We start from the raw sequence: 24,676 nt of genomic DNA, 5'->3' as shown, positions 1-24,676 counted from the left end.
CTTTCTCACTATTGTTGCAGATGTGCCATAGGACAAAACCATTATATTTCAATTAAATACACCTGTACCTTTTAGGAAAAAGTGAAATTGTTTTGGAGCAGTGCTTTTAAATACTGGGATAAAGGCCTTAGGACTGTAAAAATTAGAACATCTATATTGAACAATATTTTGACTCCTTTTCCCTAGAATTTGTACAATTGTTATTTTAGGTAATAGGCAGAAATGAATAAAAATAGGCCAGTGTAAGAAATAATAAAATCTGTTCAGTTATTGTCTGTGTCTAGTCTTTCCGGGTTTACCCCCTCCCATCAAAATGTTTTTTTAAAGTTTTACAATCAGACGAGTTTCGCAATTTTTTTAATGTTGCCAGCTAGAATAGACTGTTTAACAGGGTATTTAATACATTACAATGAAACTGGCTCCCAGTTCATCATTGTATAATTAATGAAATAGAAATACGCGTGTCAAATATAATTCCATGGTTTGTAACAAAGTCAAACTACATAAGCGGATACTCAGATAACAAAGGCCTGCTTCCTTGTTTGAGCGAGAAAGTCATTGGACGTTTCACTGCATAGTTTCTTCAAATTTCAAAGGCAGGAACTTTGATTGGCTACAGCTTTTGACATTGAGGCTGGCGCGCTCAGAGTGACTTCTTTTGATATTCTGCTTTTATGGCGGGGAGAGCTAGTAGAAGCTGTGTAGTGTGGAACTTGAATCTTTGGCCTTGTTTGCTTTTTTTGCGTTTTGTGTAAAAGTGATACCAGACCAATAAAATGGAGTTAGTCCAGTGTAGTGAAATGTGCGCATCTACATTGGATGAGTTGGCAGCAAAATGTGAGAAGTAAGTGCAAACTGATTTGTATTTGCTATAGTGAATGACAACATATGTATTCTTTCTCTTCAGTTTCGTTTTAATATTCTATTCGCTTGCAGTTTTTTAGCCGCATATTTTGTCCTCTTGCGTTTTGTGACGATGTGCATCGGTATTAATAATGTTAACTTTACATTGCTCTGGTTTTTACGTATTGAACGTACACTGCTAAGGGCCTCACTGGAGAAACAAACCGGCGCTGAAAGAAACAAATGAAAATGCAGTACATTACATCAGTCGAATATAGACAACCTAAAACATTGAATGTACTACTGCAAGCTACAAGCCAATCGCTTGAAAACATCGATTAATTACGGTAAACCACACTTCTGTATTGCTTTAAAAAACCCCACTCCCGTTTTGAACCTAACATTCCTTATCACGGTAACTTATTACAATATTATATACCGTATACATTAGTGATAATGACAAAGGTTGAATAGATCAAGAGAAACTTTTAAGAGCTTTATTGTTTGTAAACTATTGCAGACGTCATATAATCCTTTTTCTAACTTCTTTATTGCAATTGCTCAGACCCATTTTAGCTAGGTTTTCGCAGTCCCAGTGTACGCTTTATTGCAGAGTATTAAGACAACTCGTTGAGATCTGCTGTATAACCGTACGTTTTAAGTCTTCGCTCTGTGTAATCCTTATCTGTCGGCAGCGTGCATATTAATTTGATGAAAGACTCAGTTATTAGAATGTTAAAAGTCCTGCAATGGTATGGAATCCAGGTACTGAGCTTGAAATAAATATCAGGTGGGCTGGGCTGGGGTCAGTGTTGGGATAAGAGATGTAAGGATATTAACACAATTCCTTCCCAAAATCACATAGTGTGGTAATAGGACACTAAACCTCTACCATACTGTAGGAGGTGCTGCCCTTTGAAAAAGATATAAAAGTGAGATAATGGTTACTTGACCTGGTGTCCAGAATCTCTCTTCCATTTGTCTGCCATTTAGTGTGGTTGTTATAAGCCAGCTAGCCCGAGTACTGCACTGCGGTGGTTGATCAAGTGGGTTCCCATGTCTGTGTGGATTATATTTGGGTTGACAAGTGTTCTGTAAAATTCAGTTTTACATTACATTAAGAACTAAAATTTTCCATAATGTGCAAAGTTGTGGCCTTGGTAACTACTATACACAAAGCATTGGGTGGAGTAAATGGAGTAAGTTATTCAGCCATGTTGAAGCCAGTAAGCCAATCCTGGTTTCTTTCAAGAAGCAGTTGTACCAGACCTTCGGTATGCTAGCTAGTGCCCTCTTAAAAAATAGGTTAGATGGCCCATATGGCCTCATTGTGTTTGTATTTTTTCTTATGTTCTAAAACACTACCTTAGTCTTAATAAACATAATAAGAAATTTAGTTTTTAAAGTGTTAATAGAAAAATCATTTTTGTTTAAATTGGATCTCAAAGCTTTATATAAAGGATTTAACTGACTCCTGAAAGTACTTAAAAAAATGTTTGTGTGCAATATGAAGTTAAATATAATCTTCAATGTGATTTACAATAGTAATCTTGGGATATATTAAGCATGTTAAATATCCATTGTCTCTCTTGTTACTTTTAGGGATATTTTCAGATATTTTAAGATTTTTAAATCTTAGTTCAGGTGTTTGGTAGGACTGCTGTGTTAACCTTTACAGAGTCTTTTAAATGGCTGGCCGTGGTAAGCATACTAAGACCGTTTGTATTGTTACAAATAGTGGATTACGTAAATTGTGAATATTAGGAATTGACAGAGTGGTTTAGGCAATAAGTAAAATAAATATTCATAACCCCCAATTTGTAAGTGATTCTCCAGAATATACCAGAGCGGCTGGTATAATTAGAGGCATGTGAATTTTTTTTGGTGAATTCAGGCACACTTGGTTAAAAAAAAAAAATTAATTTTGACAATACACAGAGTATACACGACAAAACATACAACACATGAGCTACTATATTTACAGTATGTACAAACAAATCATTCCAGAGGTCTAATGTTCAAATCACCCAGAAAACCACCCAGAATTCTATTAAGTACCAATCTCTTTAAAAAAAATGCCTGCAGAGGCCAAATAAGATATAAGCTGCCTTTCTTAATAAATGGAATACGACTTGCAGTTGAATCTGTCTGGAAACCCGAGTGCCACAAAATAAATGGGAGCCTATCTCCCTATTCTTTAAATGCACCCTAAGCAGGAAAGACGTCTCTAACCAAGGTGTTTTTGACCGAGGAAACCCAAGTTCCCTAAAAACACAGAACAGCAAGCTCTCTATAGCAAGGTTCAAACGCTTACAGTAGCTCCAGTCAGAGTTTGTTTGGATGATCATGAAGTAGGGGCTCCTGCCTGGCGCAAGCTCCAACTCTTCCTGACTCCTCTCTTGTGGTCTGACCTTCTTTCTCCTCTTTTCCTCTCATCCTGTTCTTTTTCTTCTTTTCTTTGTGGTCTTAATGTGATCTTATGTGGTGTATTTCCAAACTGCCAAAAAATGCTGACTGAGATTGTATTTTTTAAACACTGCATATATAGCCTTTTTTCCAACCTCTGTGAAAAAGTATTTTGCTGTCCATTCTTTGTTGAACACTCTCCATTCACTGTCAACTTTCCGCTTCTTCAATCCGCTCATTTTGGCGCAGGTTCCCTCACAGTAAGATGGACCCACTCTACTTGGTGAATTAAATTGGTAAAGCAGGGGTTCCCAAACTTTTTTGGTCCGTGCCTCCCTTGACCTGTCAAATTTTCCACATGCATCCCCTTTCTCAAAAATAAGTTCTATGGCAGTGAGATATTTTACAAAAGATTATAAATTTGAAAAGGAAATGATGGGTCAAAATAAAAACAGTTGATCCTTTTTTATTTATTTTTAATCATTTTCAAAACCAAAATACTTTTTGGTTAATAATGACTTTAAAAAAATAGTCAACATCTTTGTAAAATGCAAAAGTAAAAGTTTTACATGAATGTTTTTATAGAAGGGGGAGAAATACAATGTCTTTTTGTTTGTGCCTCTTAATGTGTAGGTGGGCTTGTTTAATAAATTATTAACGTAATTCACCAAAAATACTGGATATTCTCAACATTGACTTTTGATCTGAACTTGGATTTGATAACCGCAAGTGCTGAAAACTCAGCCTCACAAAAGCAGAAAATTGCAAAGGGAAGCAGAACTCAGAGCTGTGTTGCTTATTCCTTGGTACTCCAATAGTATGAGGTTTTTTGCATTGTGCTACTCGGTACGCAACTTTCTATGATGAAAGAAGAACTTTGCTAGGGAGCTTGGTTAGAAAAAGCAGCTTTCTGTTCATTTAGCTTGCGTGAAAAATTCTCACGAGGCTTACTTATCAAACTACTGTGAACAGTTTCCAAATTACGTTTCAGTTTATGGGGAAGCATGCTCTTGGCAGACAACACACTGAGGACATTCTTCAGTGCCCACAATTGTGCACGTGAAACAGAAATTCAAGAAACTCGTCATATTTTCTGTATTTGGTTTCCGTTTCTCTTTAGAACTAGGCTCCATGTCCTTCACGCTTTTTGCTCATATTTAAAAACCTCTAAATAGCGATTTTGTAACAAAAAAACTCACAAAATGACCACTCATAGAAACACCTGCTTATAGACTTAAGACTCTCGTGGCCAGTGTCATGTGACACAATCTAGTATCTTCAAATCCATTAGGTAGCCTGCTACTCATACATTGTGTGCATGAACAACGGGTTTTGCTCGTAATAAATTTTTCTTCGACTGGCGATACCTGCGACACCCCTGACCGACAATGGTGCCTCCCCAAGGTGGCGCGATGCAAAGTTTGGAACCACTGTGGTAAAGCGTTCATGTGCCATCTAACGGCACAAATAATGAAATGTAAGAAAAAACAGCATCATACAAACTGGAATATGGCGAACATTGACTCATTTATTTTTTACCTCAAGGGCTGGTTACAACTGGCCCTCAGGCTGTACTTTGCCCACACTTGTCTTAGAGACACTTCTTGTCACCTATAGCTGTAACAGTATTTTGTCTGTAAAATCAGAAATGCCAAATACCCATTACTTATGATGGGTAAAGTTTTGTATGCTTTAATTTTATACAATATATTTCAGACACATGAAATAAAGACCTTGTATACTTACAATAAAAATTTTCATTCATTGTGATGATTTAATTTGTTAAAATTTAAGTCAAAATATCCAGAAATGATTATACAGTGCTTTAGTGTTTGGGGGCTGAAAAAAAATTTATTTTGTGATTTATTGGACAAGCCTCCCCCCATTAATTTGTTAAGCTGAGGGTTCGAATGTATTTATAAAACATAAAGTGATTATAATTTTTTTCAACTTTAATAAAGGCACATTTTAAGGATATCATAGTCTTTGTCTGCTAAGTGTTTTTAGTGTTTTCGTTTTAGTACACTTAAACCCCCTTTAATGTGGAATATTTGTATGTTTATTGTTGTGATGCTATATGCATTAAGGAAACTCCCCTTTTTAGAATATAATAGAGGACAGGTTAAGGCTTGGACAGCATGGTTAGTATTGCTGCCTCACAAAGGTGGGGTCCTGGGTTCAATTCTGAGGGTTTTATCTGCATGGAGTTGTGTATTCATGCTACAGCATCCCCCATGACTCTATTGGAAAAAACGGTTAGGAAATGGATGGGTTTTAAGGCTCATATATATCTAGAACTTTTCAAGTGATTTTCATTTTCATTCACCTGTCAGTGATTACTAGAACTGGTGTAAGAATTTCCAAGTATTGTGCAGCCTGAAGTGATGTATGTTTTCATCGATTTAACTATGTGGACTAGATTTTGTAAGAAAGGCCAATAATTTTATATTCAGTGTTGTGTTGAATATAAAAGGCACTTTTGCACATCATGTATTAATAACAAACTGAATATAAATTCATTTTCCCTGGACAAACACCTACAAGCTTACTAATTTATTACAGCAGAAACATGAACAAATTAAATAAACGTAATTATGTAAAATTGGCAACTGAACCTTTTTTCTGAACAAAACGAGACTATAAACAACCTTCAATATATTTTCCTCTTTAAACATTGCCATCTTGGTGAAGTAATTTTTGTTGTGTTTTGGCATGTTATGCCGTGCCTAGTTAAAAATTAATTTGTGGACAACTGAGTGTTTTCTCTTTGAAATGCAATTAGGTATAATTTGAGGGTGCGTTGTCTTGCTACATCAAGGTTTAATGTCTAGTTTCATTCATCAGATTAAATCATGTTTGTAATATTTTCAGACCTGTTACACTGGATCCAGAGGTGGTGGAGAGCAATCAGTTATGTTAATTTAACATTTATATATACAGAATGTAGAACATTCTAACAATGTGTTATTACAGTAATTAATACTAGATATTTTTGTGCATATGTGTTAAACCAAATTAGAACAAAAATGATTTGGTTTTCATTCAGACCCCATTTGCAGGTCATCATAAGTATTTCAACAAATTAAAGTAGATTAAATTGGTGTTAAGTTAGTATTTGATTGCATAAAGCTTACATGCAATTACTTCAAGTCTGCAACCCATTGGCATCACCACATTCTTGATATGTTCCCTTTAAATGGTTTGCCAAACGTTAGCCATTTGTAGTTGTTGTCTGTTTGTGGAATTTAGTTTTCTCTTCAACAAGTATAGTGAATCCACAATAGGATTCAGGTCAGGTGCACAGTATGTTGCAATATTTTCAGCCCTGCACTCTGGAAATTGTTTTTTCTTCACAGATCCAAACTTTTCTGACATCAGTTGTTGTTGTCTTTCGTGAATGACCTGGTCTTTGACAATTTCTTACTCCTCCAATATTTTTCTTTTTCAAAACATTGCATATTGCTGATTTTACCCAGTCTCTCTACAGTGGTTTCAATTGAATTTTCTTTGCTTCCGTCTTCACAATTGTTTGCAATGCCTAAGTAATAGAAATATGTGTTAACCTTTTAGTCCCAATACTTACAGTATGCTCACTTGAAGTGGGGGGATTGATATTGTTCTAATGTGGTTAAACATGTATGCAAACAAGTACCCAAAAACAAAAGATGAAACTCTATAGCCTCATTAATCTTTTGGTCTGGAATATAAATTTTATTAGTATATAAATAAGAATAAGTCCCAATGATTTTCCCTTTTGCTGTATTTATTATATATGGGTGATGGGCTTCACTGGGATATTGCTATTGACCATATTAGTAGTTTTAACTAGAACATAACATTAAGTTAGATTTATATGGAAATTAGTTTTTAAATAATTCAAATGAACTTTATCTGTACAGTTAATATTGATTTCATGAAACACTCAGATTATTATCAGATATTATCATTTTTCCTTTTATTTTGATGTGAACCTTAGGGAAAGCATTGTTGTACAATGGAACAGGCAAAGGTTTGCAGCCTTTGCAGTTTATGTATGCTTCCACAGGTACTGTATGTACTCAGATTGCTATACAATGCTTGGTATAGAATTGCAATTCGCAAATGTCAATGAAAGTACCTTTTGTAAGTGAAACAAAAAGATCTGTTTTGTGTAATATAAATATTCACAAAGCAGTCTTATTTACTTCAAAGGAACAAGTAAAGGTTTATTCCATGCTGAAAGAAAAGAAAAGAAATGCAATGTTTTCGGCTGTGGAACCTTCTTCAGGTGTGTGAAAGGGCTGAGTTAGTAACAAGATCTAGATTAGTGGAAGTAGTGGGTGTGTTGATGTTTTTTTATCCTTATCTGCAGTGAGGAACTGGTTAAGTTTGGAGTTGACGGATCCGATGAGACTTAGTTATATAGGGAAGATGGAAAAAATACTTGGGGGGGGGAACTTTATATACAAGTATGAAATCATTAACGGAAGCAAAATAGATTATTAGCATGGATTCATACAATGTCTTTGTATAAGTGCTTCTGACAATTTTAACAGAATAAATATTTTCTTAGAAACACATTATACATTTTATTATACAAATAAACTGACTAAAATGTTTTTGTCACATAAAAATGAGACTATAGTCAAAACTTAAAGTGAGTGACTAGAAATTAGTAGACATTTTATCTTGTAGTCGGGAGGTATCCCTCTCTGCCTGGAGTAGCAAAAGAGGAGCTAGTGCTGTTGGCTTGCATCATCAGGTACTGCCTTTGTGCCTAAATTCAAGTACTACTTTTCAGTTTTAATTCAGCGATCGAATAGATAGAGGCTGTTAAAGCTCATTATTTGTTGAGTGGAGTGCAGGGAAGCAGGGCTGTGCAGTTAGAGCTGGAGGGGGTGGAAATGAGCCCTGTGGTGGAGGCCAACTAAGCAAGAGGCCCAAGTTGCTGAGATTGTGGAAGGTAGGGCCATCTACAACTGAGCAATCCTGGGAGGCATGGAGCAGTTGGGAAACAGGCTTAGGATGGCTGCACTGGGGCTAACCCACCCTACACACACAACAATTCCCTAATAAGTGTGCCAGATGCCTACAGTTGATAAACGGCAGAGTGGGTGAAGGTGCCTGCCAGTTTCATATGTGGTGGGTCTGTGCAGCTGAAATCCTTGGTTGACACTGGCTCCACCATCTTGCAATTGAGCCATGAAGGTCTGTTTGTGTTGCTGCGAGACTGCAAGGTCATGTGGAAAGAGACTGTTTGGTGGCTGTGTGCAGTGACAGGCTGCACAGAAGCCATGTTATGGTGGTGGGTGCTGCCTGTGAAAGTGGGAGATCACACCTGTCACCAAGAGTTCTTGTTAGCCCCATGTGGGATTCCTGCATTCTGGGCCTGGACCTTCTTCAGCATGCAGGAGCAACCTCTCCCAAAACCTGATGAGACCTTAGGGATCCCCTAATGTGGTCTCTGTTTCTGCTCCTTGGACCCCTACAATGGCTGTTGGTAGCTGGAGCTGGCTCCAGACTGGCGGGCTGAAGACTTTATTTTCCCTGGGGAGGGGGCTGTGGCAGTTTCAGGTTATGCCCTTTGACCTGCGTAATGTCCTGGTGACCTTTGAGACGCTGTTGGAAAGAGTGCTGGCATAGGTGCCATTGTAAATGCATGTATGTAATCTACTTGGACGATGTCCTGGTCCATGTGTCCAATTTTGATAAAGACATGGCAAACCTGTGGCTCGTGTTCTAGTGTATCTGGGAAGCAGGGATGGGGCTGAATCTAAAGAAGTGCAGTCTCCTGCGGGCAAGGGCACTGTTCTTGTGACATGTGGTGAGTCACCAAGGGGTTTCCATTGACTTGAAGAAGACAAAGGCTAGCACAGTGGAGAATGTTCGAGGGTTTCTAGGCCTGATGTCCTATTACTGCTGGTTTGACTTGAAACCTGATAGGAAGCCAGTACAAAGACCCGAAGACAGGCATAATGTAATTGCTTGCTTGTGACCCGAGGAATGAGGAATTGGTCAGTGGTGTTTCTCCAGTATCTGTTGTCACCCTAAGAAGCTTGACCAGACTTCAGTTCTGTGGAGGTTGGCCAAGAAATCTTGGAAGAGGAGGCCAAAGAAGTGGAGCTAGAGCCAACTAGGAGAGATGCCCTCCCTGGTGAGGCCATAATGTGGCGACTGCCTTAGACGACCACTTGTCCAGTGCATTGTTGTCTGTACCCAGACCAGTCAGGAAAAGACACCTGCCAAAGACACTTAGAGAGTGGGAGGGGGCAGTGTAGCAATTTCCCTTGGTGATGTTTGGCAGGAAGACACCCTTGGGGTAGGGCTATTACGTCTTTAGGAGAGGCGGGGTATTTGTATGGATACCTAGGAAATGAAGGGACACAAGGAGACGTAGTACTGTGTGTTCTTGCCAGAACTGACCTGCAGCTAAGAAGTCTTGAACTTCTTGTTTTATTTTCAAGTTACAAGTTCAGTTTGGGAATAGCCCTGTTTGTACATTAAAATGACATCAATAAAATAGTTCTTTCAATATCACAATGTCAGACTCAGTCACTCATATTATACTCGTATATTAATATCATACTCATCCAGTTTTGAACCCTGCTTGCTATGACTACAAATCTGGCAAATTTACCTACATCATTCTCTGTGTCTGTCCTAGCTTGCTATTGCACTGCATTGCCTGCAGCTTCCCTCTTCTGTTTTTTCTCTCTCAACCAACATGTGGGTTCACTTTACATCTCATAGCCCCAGCTTAGTGCCACCTTAAGTAGCAATTATGACAACCTTTGCACATGCCAAGCTCATTCATAAATCCATTTTTAAACAATTCCTTTTGGAATACCATTTGGTACCTATAATTTGAAGGGTTTAGAAAAAAAAATTACAATTTGTAAGTGATTTCTCTAGAATATACCTGAGCGGTTGGTATAATTAGAGGCATATGAATTCTTTATTCTTGGGCAAAGCTTTGTAGAAAAGAGCAATAATCTAGGCACGTTTGCTTCAACAAATGTTTATTAACAGTGACAAGACAAACAAAACTACAAATAACAAAACATACAACACACAAGTTACTACAGGGGTGCTCAACCTTTTTTAATGTAAGATCTACTTTTTCATTTGCCAGTCCGGTGTGATCTACTAGAGTGAATTTGGAGCTCTGATATAGGATCAACAGACTGTGGGCACATCGGTACAATAACGATACGCATCATTAAAATGACAGCAAATAAAAACAAGTGACTCAAGCTACAGTGAACAAGTAATGTTCCTCATTTTAGAAAAAAGTATCCTACCTTAATGTAAGCATTGGCACTGAGAAGCTTACTTATGAACACTTGTAATTTTTTTTTGAACGTGTTGACACTGCTGATCATGTCAATGACATTTTTATTTTGTCCCTGCAGCTCGACATTCAGCTCATTTAGCAGTTCAGTCAAGTCGGTGAGGAATGCTAAATCTAGAAGCCACTGGTCATCCTCTAATTGGGCATTTTCATCATGTTTAGACGACTTGAGAAACTCTTTGATTTCAGGCAAAAGCTGTCTGAACCTTGCTAAAAATGTTTGTTTTTGAAATCTCCAAACAGCAAGTCAGCAGCCTCCACAAACGCTTTTTTATTATTTCTCGATCCCTGAATGACTTTTTGTGTTTAGCAAGGACATGGCTCACACGGAATGATGCAATGATTGCTGCTTTCCCTCTTGTATTAGAGGGAAAACCGACTACTGCTAGTTGATTTTAATTTTTCCACTTTTCTTTTCCATAACTCACTTTTAGTGGGAAAGTCCACATCATACGTTTTGTGTGCAGTTTTGAAATGTTGTTCTATAATTCCTTTTTTTGCGTAGACGCTAGCATTGCAGATTTGAATCCGAAAGTACACAAAAATAATCATGCTCCCATTCCTTGTGGTAACTGTAAGTCTCTTTGCTTCATCATTTTTGCTCAAACTCTACAACTATCAAATAGGCAATCAAACTTATCAAACTTTTGTCGAATTTGTCACGGCCAGTCTGTTTCGTTCCACTATGCACTGTAGCAAATGTGGGCTTCGTGCGGCAATAACCAAGAGAACGTTCTTGGGTAGAACACACAACACTATTTACAGAGCTCCTGTAGCCTTTTTTTCAGTGTCAGCCAGCACTCTGGGAAGAGACTTTTACAACACATTTGACAAGAGTTAAACACGTACAAGGGCAGCAAAATGTATGACATTACATGCACAGATCTGAATGAATTTTTAGGCTATCGAAAAGTAAATAGTCAGATAGCCCATTTATTTTTTGCCAAAAATTCTTGCAAAACATTTTTTGCATTATGTACAAACAAGGCGTCCGAGAGGCCTAATGTTCTAGTCACCAAGAAAACCCTCCAGACTGCTCCTAAGTACTAATCTCTTAAATAATGCCCTCAGAGGCCAAATAGGAGAGAAGCAATACAACCTGCAGTTAAATCTCTCTGCAAACCCAGGTGCCACAAAATATTGGTAACCCTAAGCAGGAAAGACGTCTCTAACCGAAGTATGTTTTACCCAGGAAACCCAAGTTCCTTAAAAACAGAACACAAAGCTCTCTCTAGCAAGGTTCAGATACCTGGTTCCAGTCAGGTTTTGCTTGGATGAATGTGAAGTAGGGGCTCTCGCCTGGCACAAGCTTCAAGTTCTATGTCCTCCGGAATCCTCTCTCTTCTCTCCTCTCCCTCTCCTCTTCTTCTCCTTTCTACTTTTCTTTTGTCTAAATGTGATCTGATAAGGTGTTTTTCTGGACAGCTCATTGACAATCATTAACACACAACTTAATTACCTAGGTAGACCAAGGTAAACTTTACAATTGTTTTTGATTTGGAACCCCCCACATCTCAACAAACATCCCCTCTGCTTTGCAGCTAGAAGTGTTTACACTGCCAGGTGTCACAAACTTTATCTAAACTCTAAGAGGCTTCCTAGTCACCTAAATCTTGCTTAAGCATTTTGTAATAATCTGATTTCTGTTTGTTCTAGATCAATGACACTGGATCCAGAGGTAGTGGACAATTATCAGAGGTATGTTCATTTGCATAAAGTTAACCTTTTGGTTGCTTCCCCATGTACCGTGTAAAAGTAAAAGGCCTTGTAAAAGTATTCAGACCCTTTAACATTTTTCAAACGTTGCTGGATTATAAATGATACGTCTTTTTCCAGTCAGTATTTTTATTGTAAACCCACATGCTCAAACAGATTTTTTTAAAGATAAAATTAGTCAGCAGGTATTTAAATAAAATCAAAAACTGAAATATGCTGCTTACCCGAGTATTCAGACCCAACAAATTAATATTTGGTACAGCCAACTTTTACCTCAATAACATCTTTTATTATTTTGGGATAGGTGTCTATCAACTTTGCACACAGGTTAGGAGTGATGTTCATCCAGCTCTTGAAGTAGTTGACTGATGCACCCTTACCTTTCTATCGGTAAGGGAACGCTCCAGGTCTTTGAAAAAATGAGTTGAAAAACTGTGGCTTATCTCCTCCATGTTCGGCTGGTTTTTGAGGAATGGCCTTTTAAGGCAGCTTCCACTTATTGGTTTATTGAGCTATCAGTGCTTACTAGATATCTTTCATATTTTTTGTACCTTTTTACTAATCTATGCATTTTTATCAGCTTATCTCTAGCTTTCTTAGGGTGCTCTTTAGACTTCAGTTTCATACCTTTCCTTCAGTTTTACTGCCTGACCAATAATCCCTAAACAGACTTTTTTCCTAGTAAATGTGACTCTTAAGTGGTGCACAAGCAGAGGCCAATGGTGAGCCCTCTATGTCCTCATTACTGCAATTTCTTTCACCTGTGTGAATCTTGAGCTACTGAAGCATAGGGGTCCAGATACTTATACAACAACATATTTCACCTTTTGACTTTGTCAGAAGATAACTTATTTGTCTTTAAAAATTGTTTGAACATTTGAGTTTGCAATAGAATTACAGACTGGAAAAAGACGCTGACGCTGTTTACAAATAATACTTACATTTTAATACTTTTAAAGGGTCTGAATACTTTTGCAAGGCACTGTATATACAGATATATACAGAATGTAGAATATTAGAACTGTCATAACTGTAATTCATAATACAATAAACTAATACAGAAATGCATCACATTTTTCCAAGAATGCATTCCAGGAAAGGGATCTGTGTGAGTCGTCACTAATAGAGACAATGGACATGGTTGCTGTTTCTGTACTGGGATAGTGAAGAAATTAGTCATTTTTGCTGCGTATTATTAACTTTTTAAATATATTTTGAGATTAAAAGATAAAAATGAGGGAAAGTAAAGACATTTTCATATACATATTTTTTATAGAATATAGAAAGCTTTTGTTTTGGAATAATATTGTGCATATGTATTAGAACAAAAAATGTTTTCATGTTCGATAACCCCCACTTTTAGGTTAGCATAGCATAAGTATTGGGACAAATTAAGTTAAATTAAACTCTAAATTAGTATTTGGCTGCATACACCTTACGCTGATTTCAAATCTGTGACCCATTGATATCATCAGACTATTAATGTTTCTTTTAAATGATCTGCAAATCCTTAGCTCCAGTGACTTTCAGTTTTTGTCTGTTTATGGGTTTTCTGACTTCTGACTTTCTGAGTTTCTTCTTCAAGTAAAAATCATGCTCAATATAATTTAGTTCAAGAGTCTTCTGCTTGAAGTGTGTTTAGATATTTTCAACCTTGTACTTTAGAAATTGTCTTCAAACTGTTTGGCTGTTATTTTAGGGTTTCTTCACAGCTCTAATGCTTTTTTTCTGAAATTTTGCTGTTGCCTTTCTTGGAATACCTGGTTTTGAGTCGTCCATTAGTTTATGTTTTTCAAGATATTCCATATTGTTGATTTTGCTAATCTCTCTGCAGTGGTTGTTGGCTGGGCAAACGATTTTTTAAATTTTTAAAAAAGAAATAAAAAATAAGATACAATGATGTGTTCCTGGTAAACTTAGACATTGCATGACTTTTAAAGCTATAAAAACAGATTTAAATAGTTAATAACCACTTTTTATGCGTGGAAAATGGGTGATTTTTCTTCCTCATGATCATCTTAGAATCTTTGTGTAAGCTGCAAGTTTTTTACTTCTTAGTTAAATGTTTAAAATACTTGAATTTTATAAACACAAACATAAACACATTTTTTGTACAGAAAAAATCACATTTTTTTCTCTTCCTGTTATGCAGGACAGATCAGCAGGTCTTTTTTTCCCCAGTCAGAGGCTCTGAAAATGGCGTAGCGCCCACTGCACTCCGTCAGAGGGGGAGGCGCTGACCTTAGTATTGCACAACAGCCATTCTATAGCATGGAGTGCTAATGGCACCAATTGCGTCTGCATTCATAACTTAGTGTATGAAATTAAACAACGTAAATCATTTTCTTTGACTTCTAAGTCCCATAATTATCATTAAGCACAGCTTTCTCATCACTTAAATTATTTTTTGATGCCATCGTTAGACAAAGCAGGGACTTGTTGTATTTTCTAATGACATTACATGTGGAAAGATTACTGATTTTAAATGTCTTTAATTTTGTTATACATTTTAGAAAAGTTTCATTTATACAAACGCCACAAAACTATTCTCGATTGTATTTCCGAATGTAATGTCACACTTAGTTCATTGTTTTAAATACATCTAATTAAGAAAGTTAGGTACTAGCACAAACTATTAGTTATCAATAATATTAAATTTAGCACTGCAATAAATTGTTGCACTTTTCCCTGCATCTTTTAAAAATATATTTTCATTGTTCAAATATACATAAAATCTGACTATCTGAAAATAAGTTAAATACGAAATTAAAGAAAAAATAGGGTAAAATCTTAATCAAAATATTTTGCTAACAATGTTAACTGTTTAGAAAAATTAAATGTATTAACTTAAGGAATAGGATGGCACTGTTGTTAGCATGCTTTTTGTATGTTTTTTTTTCGTAAATACAACATTAGTACCAGATGTCTGAGTGGCTTTCAAAATTAAAAATCCTCAAACACTGCTTGTGTTTATTTGTTTAAATCACAAATATCAGATGTAAATGCCGGCCATGTTGACTGCGCATTGTGGAATAATAGTTTCTTTTAAAGGGAACTAGGGAAACTAGGAACTAGAGAAATCAAGAAAGGTGTTTGTTCTAGACTAAACTACTAGTTTGTCTCTCTTCTCATACCCTCTTTGCTAAATGGCTTTGCATACTAATCTGATCAATATAAGTACCTGTTTTCTGTCCTTTCTCTATCCTGCTAGATTTATAATTATTCTGAAAATCTTCTTGAAATGAGTCATTTCTAAATACCTGTTTTTACTTGTTAACATCTTGCAGTTTAACACTCTGTGACAAAATATACACTTAGCTCAACCTGACAGTTCATCCTGCTACCAACATTGAATTAAATATTTTATAGATATCTTTGTCTTTATTTAGTGGCTTCATTAGTGACAAAGGCTCAACTGTCTTGGAAAATGTATTTTATGTGTTCCCAAAAACGGACTTACTTTAACAAATTATATTTCAAAATCCTTTTGCCTGGAAATCTACCTGAATGCCCAACTATCTGAGAAGCCCTCCATGAAGCCATCTTTGCTATTAATTCATGTAAGGCTCCCTGACAGAATTGCTGTTTTTTATGTGTGCCAGTTTTCTGACTCTATCCCATCAAACCTTCATACTCTCCCTGCCAGAAATGCACCTGATTATTCAAGCCCCTCACTATCTGCCAAATCTATTTCATGTTTGCATGTTCTTTTGTAACACACACCTTTCTGTGATGTTTTTTGGATATCTATGCTTTTGCAAGTGTTCCTACATCCCTCTTCTGCACTATGTCTTGTCACGTCTTTTTTCTGTTTGCTTATTTCAAAGTAACACGTGCTCCTAAAATATTTTGCTCATGTGCATTTTTGTATTTTTACATTTATTTACACCTCTAGCACTTTAACGTCCTAAATTTTCGTTTGCCTTCATTTCTTAACTTTAGTTTTAGCCTTAAAGCTCTATCTTTTGTTTCTTGTCCTACAACTGTTATTATTAATCACTGAATTATTGCACTTGACATGACTTCTTTCATTCACCCTTTCCTGAACATCTATGGGAAGCATTGTGCTGTCTCTGGGGCGATACTTTGCAGCTGAAATTTCTTTGTTTAAACAATAAGAAATTAGATTGCACATAAATCTAATAAATTATTCTACATAAACAATGTAATTGCTCTCTGAAAAGGCTCTTTTTCTTGCTTGTTTTGGAGACCTGGACGTCTTCCCACCTCCATAACTAAAATGCCAAATAGGAGTGGCTTAAGCAACATACACAGTCGTGTAACTGACAGTTTGAGGTAGCCTATCGTGTGAATTTCGCTTTGTTGCTGATAGGTTAAGCTTTTGAAACTCAGCCCTAAATTCATGTGACTGATTTTTTGCCCCGTTTCGTTGTTTAAACACTAAGATCACAAGCACTGCCATGTTAACAGGGATGTGTAGTTTTTTATTCACTTTGAATTATAACTGTACGTACTGTCTTTGTATTCGGCTAGGGCTTTAAAGAGAGGGCGTGCCAAAAAATTTTCGATGGCGTTGTCTCCGCTTTAAAGGCACCCCCCTCGTGGAAGAATTTGACCTCGAACGTTTACCCAGCATACTTAAAAGTTTTTATTTTGCTCGTCTTCACAATTGCTTTTGTGCTACAGACTCTAGTATTTATCTTGATTTATACCTTCTAACTCTAGCTCTTTCATGTTTTTAATATTAGTGTAATATTGAGCACCTGAATAAGCGGCACAAACCTGTCCCAATACTTGTTCTCTCTTGAAATAAGGAGGGTAGAATGCAAGTTATATTATTTTAATGTACTTAAATATGTAGACAAAATAATACCCAGAAACAAAAACTGAAAATTCTATCCTTTTGCCTCATTAATTTTTTTAATCTGAAATACAAATCATTAATACATAGTAAAACATCATTTTGCTTCATTCTTTGAATACTTATCCTGATGTTAATGAAAACATTATTTCCATATTAATTTTACATGTGTCCATACATTAAATGTAGATATCATGGAACTCTCATTAGTTGAGTAGAGCATGCACATAATTTTTCATTAACTCTTTTCCTTTGCTAAGCAAGGTATTTCAAGTTCAAGTTCAAGTTTGTCATTACACTCATATACATGGTATATGGTATAACGTCCTGTATGTAATCAGCTATTATCCTTAATATATAATTTATAAATGTTTAGTTTTAAGTTTGTTTGGTTAAAGATCTGTTTGATATAAATGTTTTAATATGCTAAATATGGATATTTTTAGGTATGTGAGAGAAGGCAAAGATGAAGCCAAAAATGGAAACATGACAAAATCTTTAGAACTTTTCACATTGGCTCATGAAATTCACCCAAGTGAAAAATTGAAAACCAGAATCAAGAAGATAAAAGAAGCCATAGAAGAAATTGCACGTCAAGGATCGGAAAGTGAAGGTGAAGATGAGTTTGTTGATGTTAATAACAGTGGTCTAATGCTTTTCAAAGAGCTACATGATAAACTATATGATCATCAAAAAGAAGGAATTGCTTTTTTGTTTGGCTTGCATAAAGATGGTAAAAAAGGTGGCATTTTAGCCGATGACATGGGATTGGGGAAAACAATCCAGATCATTGCTTTTCTTTCTGGAATGTATGATTCTGAATTGGTCAAGCACACTCTTCTTATCATGCCAACAACCCTCATTGGGAACTGGGCCAAAGAATTTGCTAAATGGACACCAGGCATGAGAGTTAAAGAATTTCATGGTACTAACAAAGCAGCACGAAATAAAAATTTACAGAAAGTTCAAAGAACTAGAGGTGTCATCCTTACCACATACCAAATGATCATCAGCAACTGGCAGCTTCTCTCTAGTTTCAACAATCTTGAGTTTAGATGGGATTATGTTATTTTAGACGAGGCTCACAAGATAAAATCTTCTTCAACCAAAACTGCAAAAAGTGTTCATACCATACCTGCTAAACATCGAATCCTTCTCACTGGCACCCCTGTACAGAACAATCTGCGGGAAATGTGGGCACTGTTTGATTTTGCATGTCAAGGTTCTCTGCTTGGTACAGCAAAAACCTTTAAAATGGAGTATGAAAACCCCATAACTCGAGCACGAGAAAAAGATGCAACTCCAGGTGAAAAAGCTCTGGGTCTCAAGATTTCTGAAAATTTAATGACGATAATAAACCCCTACTTTTTAAGAAGAACAAAGCAGGATGTGCAAAACAAAAGGCATAATGTAACAAATGAACATGGAATAAATTCAGAAGACAAAGAGACCCAAGCCATCATTGCCAGTGCTGCGATGCCATCTCTTACAAGAAAGAATGACCTGATTGTTTGGACGTACCTTAGCCAAGTTCAACAAGACATCTACAGCCAATTCATATCTTTAGATCACATCAAAGAACTACTGACAACAACACGCTCACCCTTGGCTGAGCTGACAGTTTTAAAGAAGTTATGTGACCACCCAAGGCTTCTGTCTTCCCGAGCTATCGCCCAGTTAGGCCTTGAGGAAGGAATGGACCAGAATCTGGAGCTAGATGACCAGACTGCGGGCGGAATTGACCATGTACCTGATGAAGTACTTGTATTGGAATCTGGGAAACTAAAATTCCTTGTCGGACTCCTGGAAAGACTCGTTGAAGAAGGCCATCGCACTCTTCTATTTTCCCAGTCAAGGAAAATGTTAGACATTATCCAGCGTATTTTAGTTAACAGAGGTTTCAAACTCATGAGAATTGATGGTACTATAACTCATCTAGCGGAACGAGAGAAACGCATTGCAATTTTTCAGACCAATAAGGAATATTCTGTATTTCTCCTTACCACCCAAGTGGGAGGCGTAGGAATTACTCTGACTGCTGCCAACAGAGTTGTGATTTTTGATCCCAGCTGGAATCCAGCAACGGATGCCCAAGCTGTGGACAGAGCCTACAGGATTGGGCAAAAGGAAAATGTTGTGATTTACAGGCTAGTGACCTGTGGGACAGTGGAGGAAAAGATCTATAGACGTCAAGTCTTTAAAGATTCCTTGATCAGACAAAGCACTGGAGACAAAAAGAACCCCTTCAGGTATTTCAGTCGACAAGAGTTGAAGGAACTTTTCAAACTTGAGGACACTAAAATTTCCACAACACAACTTCAGCTTCAGTCACTCCACGCGAGACAAAGACGCACTGATCCTCAGCTTGATGAGCATATAGCATATTTGCATTCTTTGGAAATGTTTGGAATCTCAGATCATGACCTGATGTTTTCACATGATGCAGCATCAACTGATGATGAGACTGGGGACCACGTGGCTGATCAGTACATTGAAAGTAGAGTTCTGAAAGCTCAGGAGTTGATGAAAGCTGAATCTGAACTGCACCAACAAGTGATGGCAAACATGGATTACACTACTGAACCAACATGGCTTCGAAACCTGGAGCCACCTAAAAGATTTGACAAGAAACAAGGCAAAACTGAGCATAGCATCTCTACTGTCAGTGAAAATGATGATGGAGTTACAGAGGCATTGGTAGTACTCACTGAAGAGTCTAAACCTGATGAGGCAGTCCACAAGATTAGTGCTAAAATTACTGATCTTGTGCTAGATAATAGCCTTGAAGAAGCTCGAGAGCATAATATTGAATATGATGTGACAAAAGAGAATGAATTTGCAAATCATTCTAAAAATGACATTCTTTTGGATCACTCTCTGCTTGATGTTTCTTTTGAGGGCAAAAAGGATGTGTTGAGTACTGCATCTGAGTCTGATGAAACTCCTGTTAAAACAGCACCATCCCTAGATGAAAAATGCTTATCTGTTGATCTTAGTTTAGAAGAGGAAGCTTTTCCCTTTCTTCAAAATAAAAATTTAAATCAAATCAATCCTCAGAACATTGAGAAGTCTGCAGAATTTTGGCACGTGCCATTAATCCATGACAATTCAATGAATGATGAAGGACTGCTCCCCGTCACTTTACCCAACAATGCAAGATTATCTAGTTTTCAGAAATTGGACTTTGAACATGAATACTATTACAATGACGCAGATTCAAAGCTAAGTTTGCAGTGTGATTTCAATCTCCAGCTGGAAGAGAGCACTGGTGATATTTTGGAGGAGAATAATTCTCCCAGCAAAAATGAAACTGGCTGGCAGCTTCACTCAGAAATCACCTCAAACACACATAGACCATCTGAGTCTGAGGATCTGCAAGTCAACCTTTCAAAGAACTTCTCAAACTTTTCTTGCATCAGTGATGATAACCCAGTGTCAGATGATTCCTTTATTCATACAGGAAAGAAAAAGAAAAAAACACAAGTACTGTATGACAGTGAAGAAGAACAAAATTCAGACAATGTGATAGAAGCCAGAGAGAGGTCCTATTTTGAAAAACGTTGTTCTGTCAGTAGCCCTTTTGGTGAGCCCTTCAAGGAAATTGGTGCCTCCACTCCAAAGCCAACCAGATCTCAGAGTCCTTTTGCTTTGATTACTTCTCACAGAAAAAGCTTAGGTGGAAACACGTCTGTGGCATCCAGAAGGTGTTTTGTGGAGGCAGTTGTGGAAAGCCTAGAGGAGGAGGAAGATGATGTAGTTGAAATGGAAAACTCCAAATATTTATGCACCTTAGGAGATGAGGAAGAATCAGATTTTTCTGTTTCTGAGGAGAAACTTTTTGGTGAAACATTAGGAACAGAAGATGAGGAGGGGGAAGAGGAGTCTGAAAAAGGAGAAAATGACAGTGTCCTGGAGGAATCTACTAGTGATGCTGAACTGAGATCCAGTGAACAAATGGACTTGTGTGCACATGAAAGTCTGATCCCTCCCCCCACTGAGTCTAATTCTGATGCACAGGACTTAGTTAACAAATCAAGTGACTATGAAAATCTAATTAAAATAGGAAAAGACCTTTATAAAGCAGAAAATTTTAAAGAAGCTTTACATTTCTTTTTGCAAGCTCTTGATATTAAGAGTGGTGATCCTGAAGTTCAGTTGATAACTATACAACTATATCGGAAGCTCAGTGAATGCTAATGTTACAGTTAACTGCAGCATGCATATTTAAAATCATATATCGCATGTATGTAGCCCTCGTACTGTATTTTTCTCTGATTATAATTAATCTAATTTGGCAAAGATGTTAAATGGCATTTTATGTAGTCCTATATCAGTTTCTAATCGAAAAGTGTCAAAAGATCCAGCAGGGCTCTAGGCCTTATGCTGATGTTGCCAATTTCTGATGTAAACCATATTTCTGTGCCATACTAAATGGATACCCTATTTATATTTACAATATTATAATTTGCATCACAATACAAATGGGTGTTTACTTAGATTTTGAAGCTGGTGATAGCCCACAGGGAACTGACAATTGTTTTTTCAACCTAATTTTTCATGGTTCCATTCATTTTATAGGACTTTTACATTTACAATGGAATGCAAAACAAATTACTTGTATTTTGGAACTAAAGGCCATTAAGGTATGCTTGTGCAACTAGATTTTTTAGGTAAGTCACACTAGATGCATCCTTTGCCAATACTTATGTTTTTCCACACAGAATAGCACAGTGATACAAAGTTAACTATTATCAATACATGCAGTTGGTGATACTACTAGTGTTGCCTATGTACTTATTTACATTATTTTAAACATTAAAATCAGTGCAAGTCTTAGGGTGTAGTGTAATAAGTATCAGCTTATTAAGTTACACACTAGGTTCTTACAATCCTAGAAACTAATTTTGGATGGCTTGTAGAAATTAATCATGAAGATGAAGAATTCATAGTCAATATTATGTCACACTTTATAAGTTATTTTGATTCACTGTAAAAATGTTTTTCACTGTAAGCCATATCAAGCAAATACCATTAATTGTAAAGATAAATGAGAAAATTAGTTCTGGTGAATGCCATGTCTAGTTTAGTAGTTTTTCCCCCATTTTTCAGGTCCCTAATTTATAAAAACATCAGTTCGAAAAAAATACTGATCTACTCATCTGTGTCAAAGTTAAAACTGGATTGGTTGTTAATTTCAAAATTTAAGGCTTATCGCATATTTAAATACCCTTTGTCAAACACCAGTGACATATCTGTGTAAATACAGAATGAGTGCCAATCTTGAGATGTGTGTGCCCCATGTTTAATAAATTGGAAGCTTTTGTGCATATTATGTGTCTGTTTTTTGTAACGCTATCAGTACTTTTGTAAAGATAAAGCTGTTCATTTGGAAAATCTTTTGAAGCTGAACAAGACTGATAACAGTTGTTTATTTTACTGATGTAGGTAGCACATGCATTAAGGTTTTTGAAACCCAACAAGTGGTAAGGATCGAGGGTTAATGTAACTTAAATGTATCCAAATTAAATTTATGCACACATTCAAATGTCGTTTACAGAAAAAATAACTTACTTAGCTAAGAGATTTAAGATTGTTTAAATGGCATTCTAAGTACACCACTAAAAGCAGATACACTTATTACACTTGTACATACCTTTTGTCATACTTATATATATATATATCATCCTTGTGTGTTATGTTTTTAGTATTAATTTAACACACCTTAAAGGCAGCCTCTGTTGTTTTTTTTCCAAAATTACGTGAGTTTATGGTTGTCTTGTGTAACACCTTGCAGAATTGTTTGCTGTTTTTCAAACCATCTCCAGACACCCCAAGAACACCAACAAGTAAGAAGTCATAAAAGTAGTCTTATTGATTGGCTTTGTTGTCCTTTTTAATCCTCACCCATGCAAACTTGTACTTTGTTCTGTTATTCCTTTCTTTATTCATTCTGTTCAGATGCTAGCAAGTACATCATTTGTATGAATAATAAAAGTGCATGTTTTCCACAACGACATTCTTTGATCTGTTTTTTTATGTGTTGTAAGATGTCAATTAAGGATTAAAAGGCACTGACAAGCTGTGTATTCTTCTTTAAAAATTAACTTCCATAGCATTGTTAACGGTGTAGCTATGCAAAATAATCCTTTATTAAAGATAATTGAATCAGGTGGCAGATGAGTATATCAGTCTTTTACAGATTCATCGGTCAAACAGATTGATGTTTTCATATTTGAACAGACCAAAAAGTGTCATACACAGAGGTGTAACACCAAGATGTTGCTTATGGTATATGCGTTCCAGTTGTGCAACCCTTATTATTCTCTCCTGTAATAGAATTTCTTCTACATTATATGTATTACTGCATACTACAATTAATGGGTTTGTCACATAATTGTAGCATGATTATAGATTTGTTACAGCACTTAATTTATATGCTTATAAAACTTATTTTTAATTGTATTGTGGATCAAGATTTGTTCCCTGTGTTCAAAAGCGGGGACATGTACAGCTTTTGCATCACTTTAATCAATAATGGCATGAGGGAAAGGAAAGTAGCTTCATAATTTTGTTTCCTGCTAATTTAAAAGTTTACTACAGCATCATTATTTTGAGAGCCAATCTGTGCTGTGTCAGAGTAGCTATTCACATGACTTGTGCCTTTGCTCCAGTAGTACAATCATTTTGTTTGTGGAACTTATAACAGTAAAAAGAAGAGCACTACAACATTTGATATATTAAATTTATAATAATTAATTTATTTTGTTTGAGCCTCATGTGGAGCTTGAGTTTTGTGAACGTTAATTGTGGAGTTTAGGGAAATGTTACCGGTAGGCTGAAGCAAAATAACCCTTTTAAGTTGAAAAGATTATAACTTGACCTCATATGTTCAAAATCCATAATGACATTGACAGAGTTAATCCAGTTCATTTCTTCAGAATGAAAAGTGAAATACAAATGGGTGTAAGTGGAAACAATGGATAAGTGCATTTAAAGCTAAGAACATGACGCACTTGTAGAAGTATGAAACAAGCTGCCCAGCTATGTTATTCATGTCTTCTCATATCTAACTTTGATTTTTATCTATAAGCAGCAACAGGGTTAAGAGATACAATGGCAATATTCCACATGCTCAGACATTTAAAATGCAACTATTTTTTGGAGGCTTCAGAAGGGAATCAATATAGTTATAGTACATTATTATTATGGATAAAATTAATTATGATATACTATTTTTCTTTTTAATTTTACATCATATGAAAGAAGGGAATAATATGACTTTCCTTACAATACAAGCAATGTATGTAGCACGAAACCAGGATTGATTATTTCCATATTTTCTCCAAAATGGGTAATGAAATCCTGTAGATTTCTCAATCTTATAAGGAGGCATGTTAATTCTACTATTGTCATGTTCCACATTGGATTCAAAGCAAAGTCCAAACCCTTATTGCTAGTTTATACAAAATGCTTTTTTTCAAAATTGCTGACTAGGTGTATTAGATGATCCTTTGATAACACACTACAGACTAATAAACTTGTGATAACAAAAACCTTAT

The 24,676-nt window shown here is 36.3% G+C and overlaps 1 protein-coding gene across 3 annotated transcripts; it reads left to right on the top strand.

The window, feature by feature from the left end:
• The first annotated feature begins 660 nt into the window (after positions 1-660).
• On the top strand, positions 661-23,133 carry ercc6l (excision repair cross-complementation group 6-like). 3 transcript variants are annotated; one of them, XR_016091678.1, is made up of 4 exons: positions 661-844; positions 12,236-12,277; positions 17,564-21,787; positions 22,912-23,133. XR_016091678.1 is itself a non-coding variant. In XM_088925864.1 (4 exons), the coding sequence occupies exons 1-4, from the start codon at positions 777-779 to the stop codon at positions 22,965-22,967; spliced, it is 333 nt and encodes a 110-aa protein (XP_088781990.1). In that variant the 5' UTR covers positions 694-776; the 3' UTR covers positions 22,968-23,133. The 3 variants fall into 3 exon arrangements, 2 of the variants coding, with proteins under 2 accessions (XP_088781989.1, XP_088781990.1); XM_088925864.1 differs by having other exon boundaries at positions 694-844; positions 17,564-17,730; XM_088925863.1 differs by having other exon boundaries at positions 17,564-23,133.
• Positions 23,134-24,676: the final 1,543 nt, after the last annotated feature.

This window comes from Atractosteus spatula, chromosome 9 (genome assembly GCF_055471065.1).
Source record: "Atractosteus spatula isolate fAtrSpa1 chromosome 9, fAtrSpa1.hap1, whole genome shotgun sequence".
Classification (NCBI taxonomy): Eukaryota; Metazoa; Chordata; class Actinopteri; order Semionotiformes; family Lepisosteidae; genus Atractosteus; species Atractosteus spatula.
This window is presented reverse-complemented; position numbering and strand designations above follow the sequence as displayed.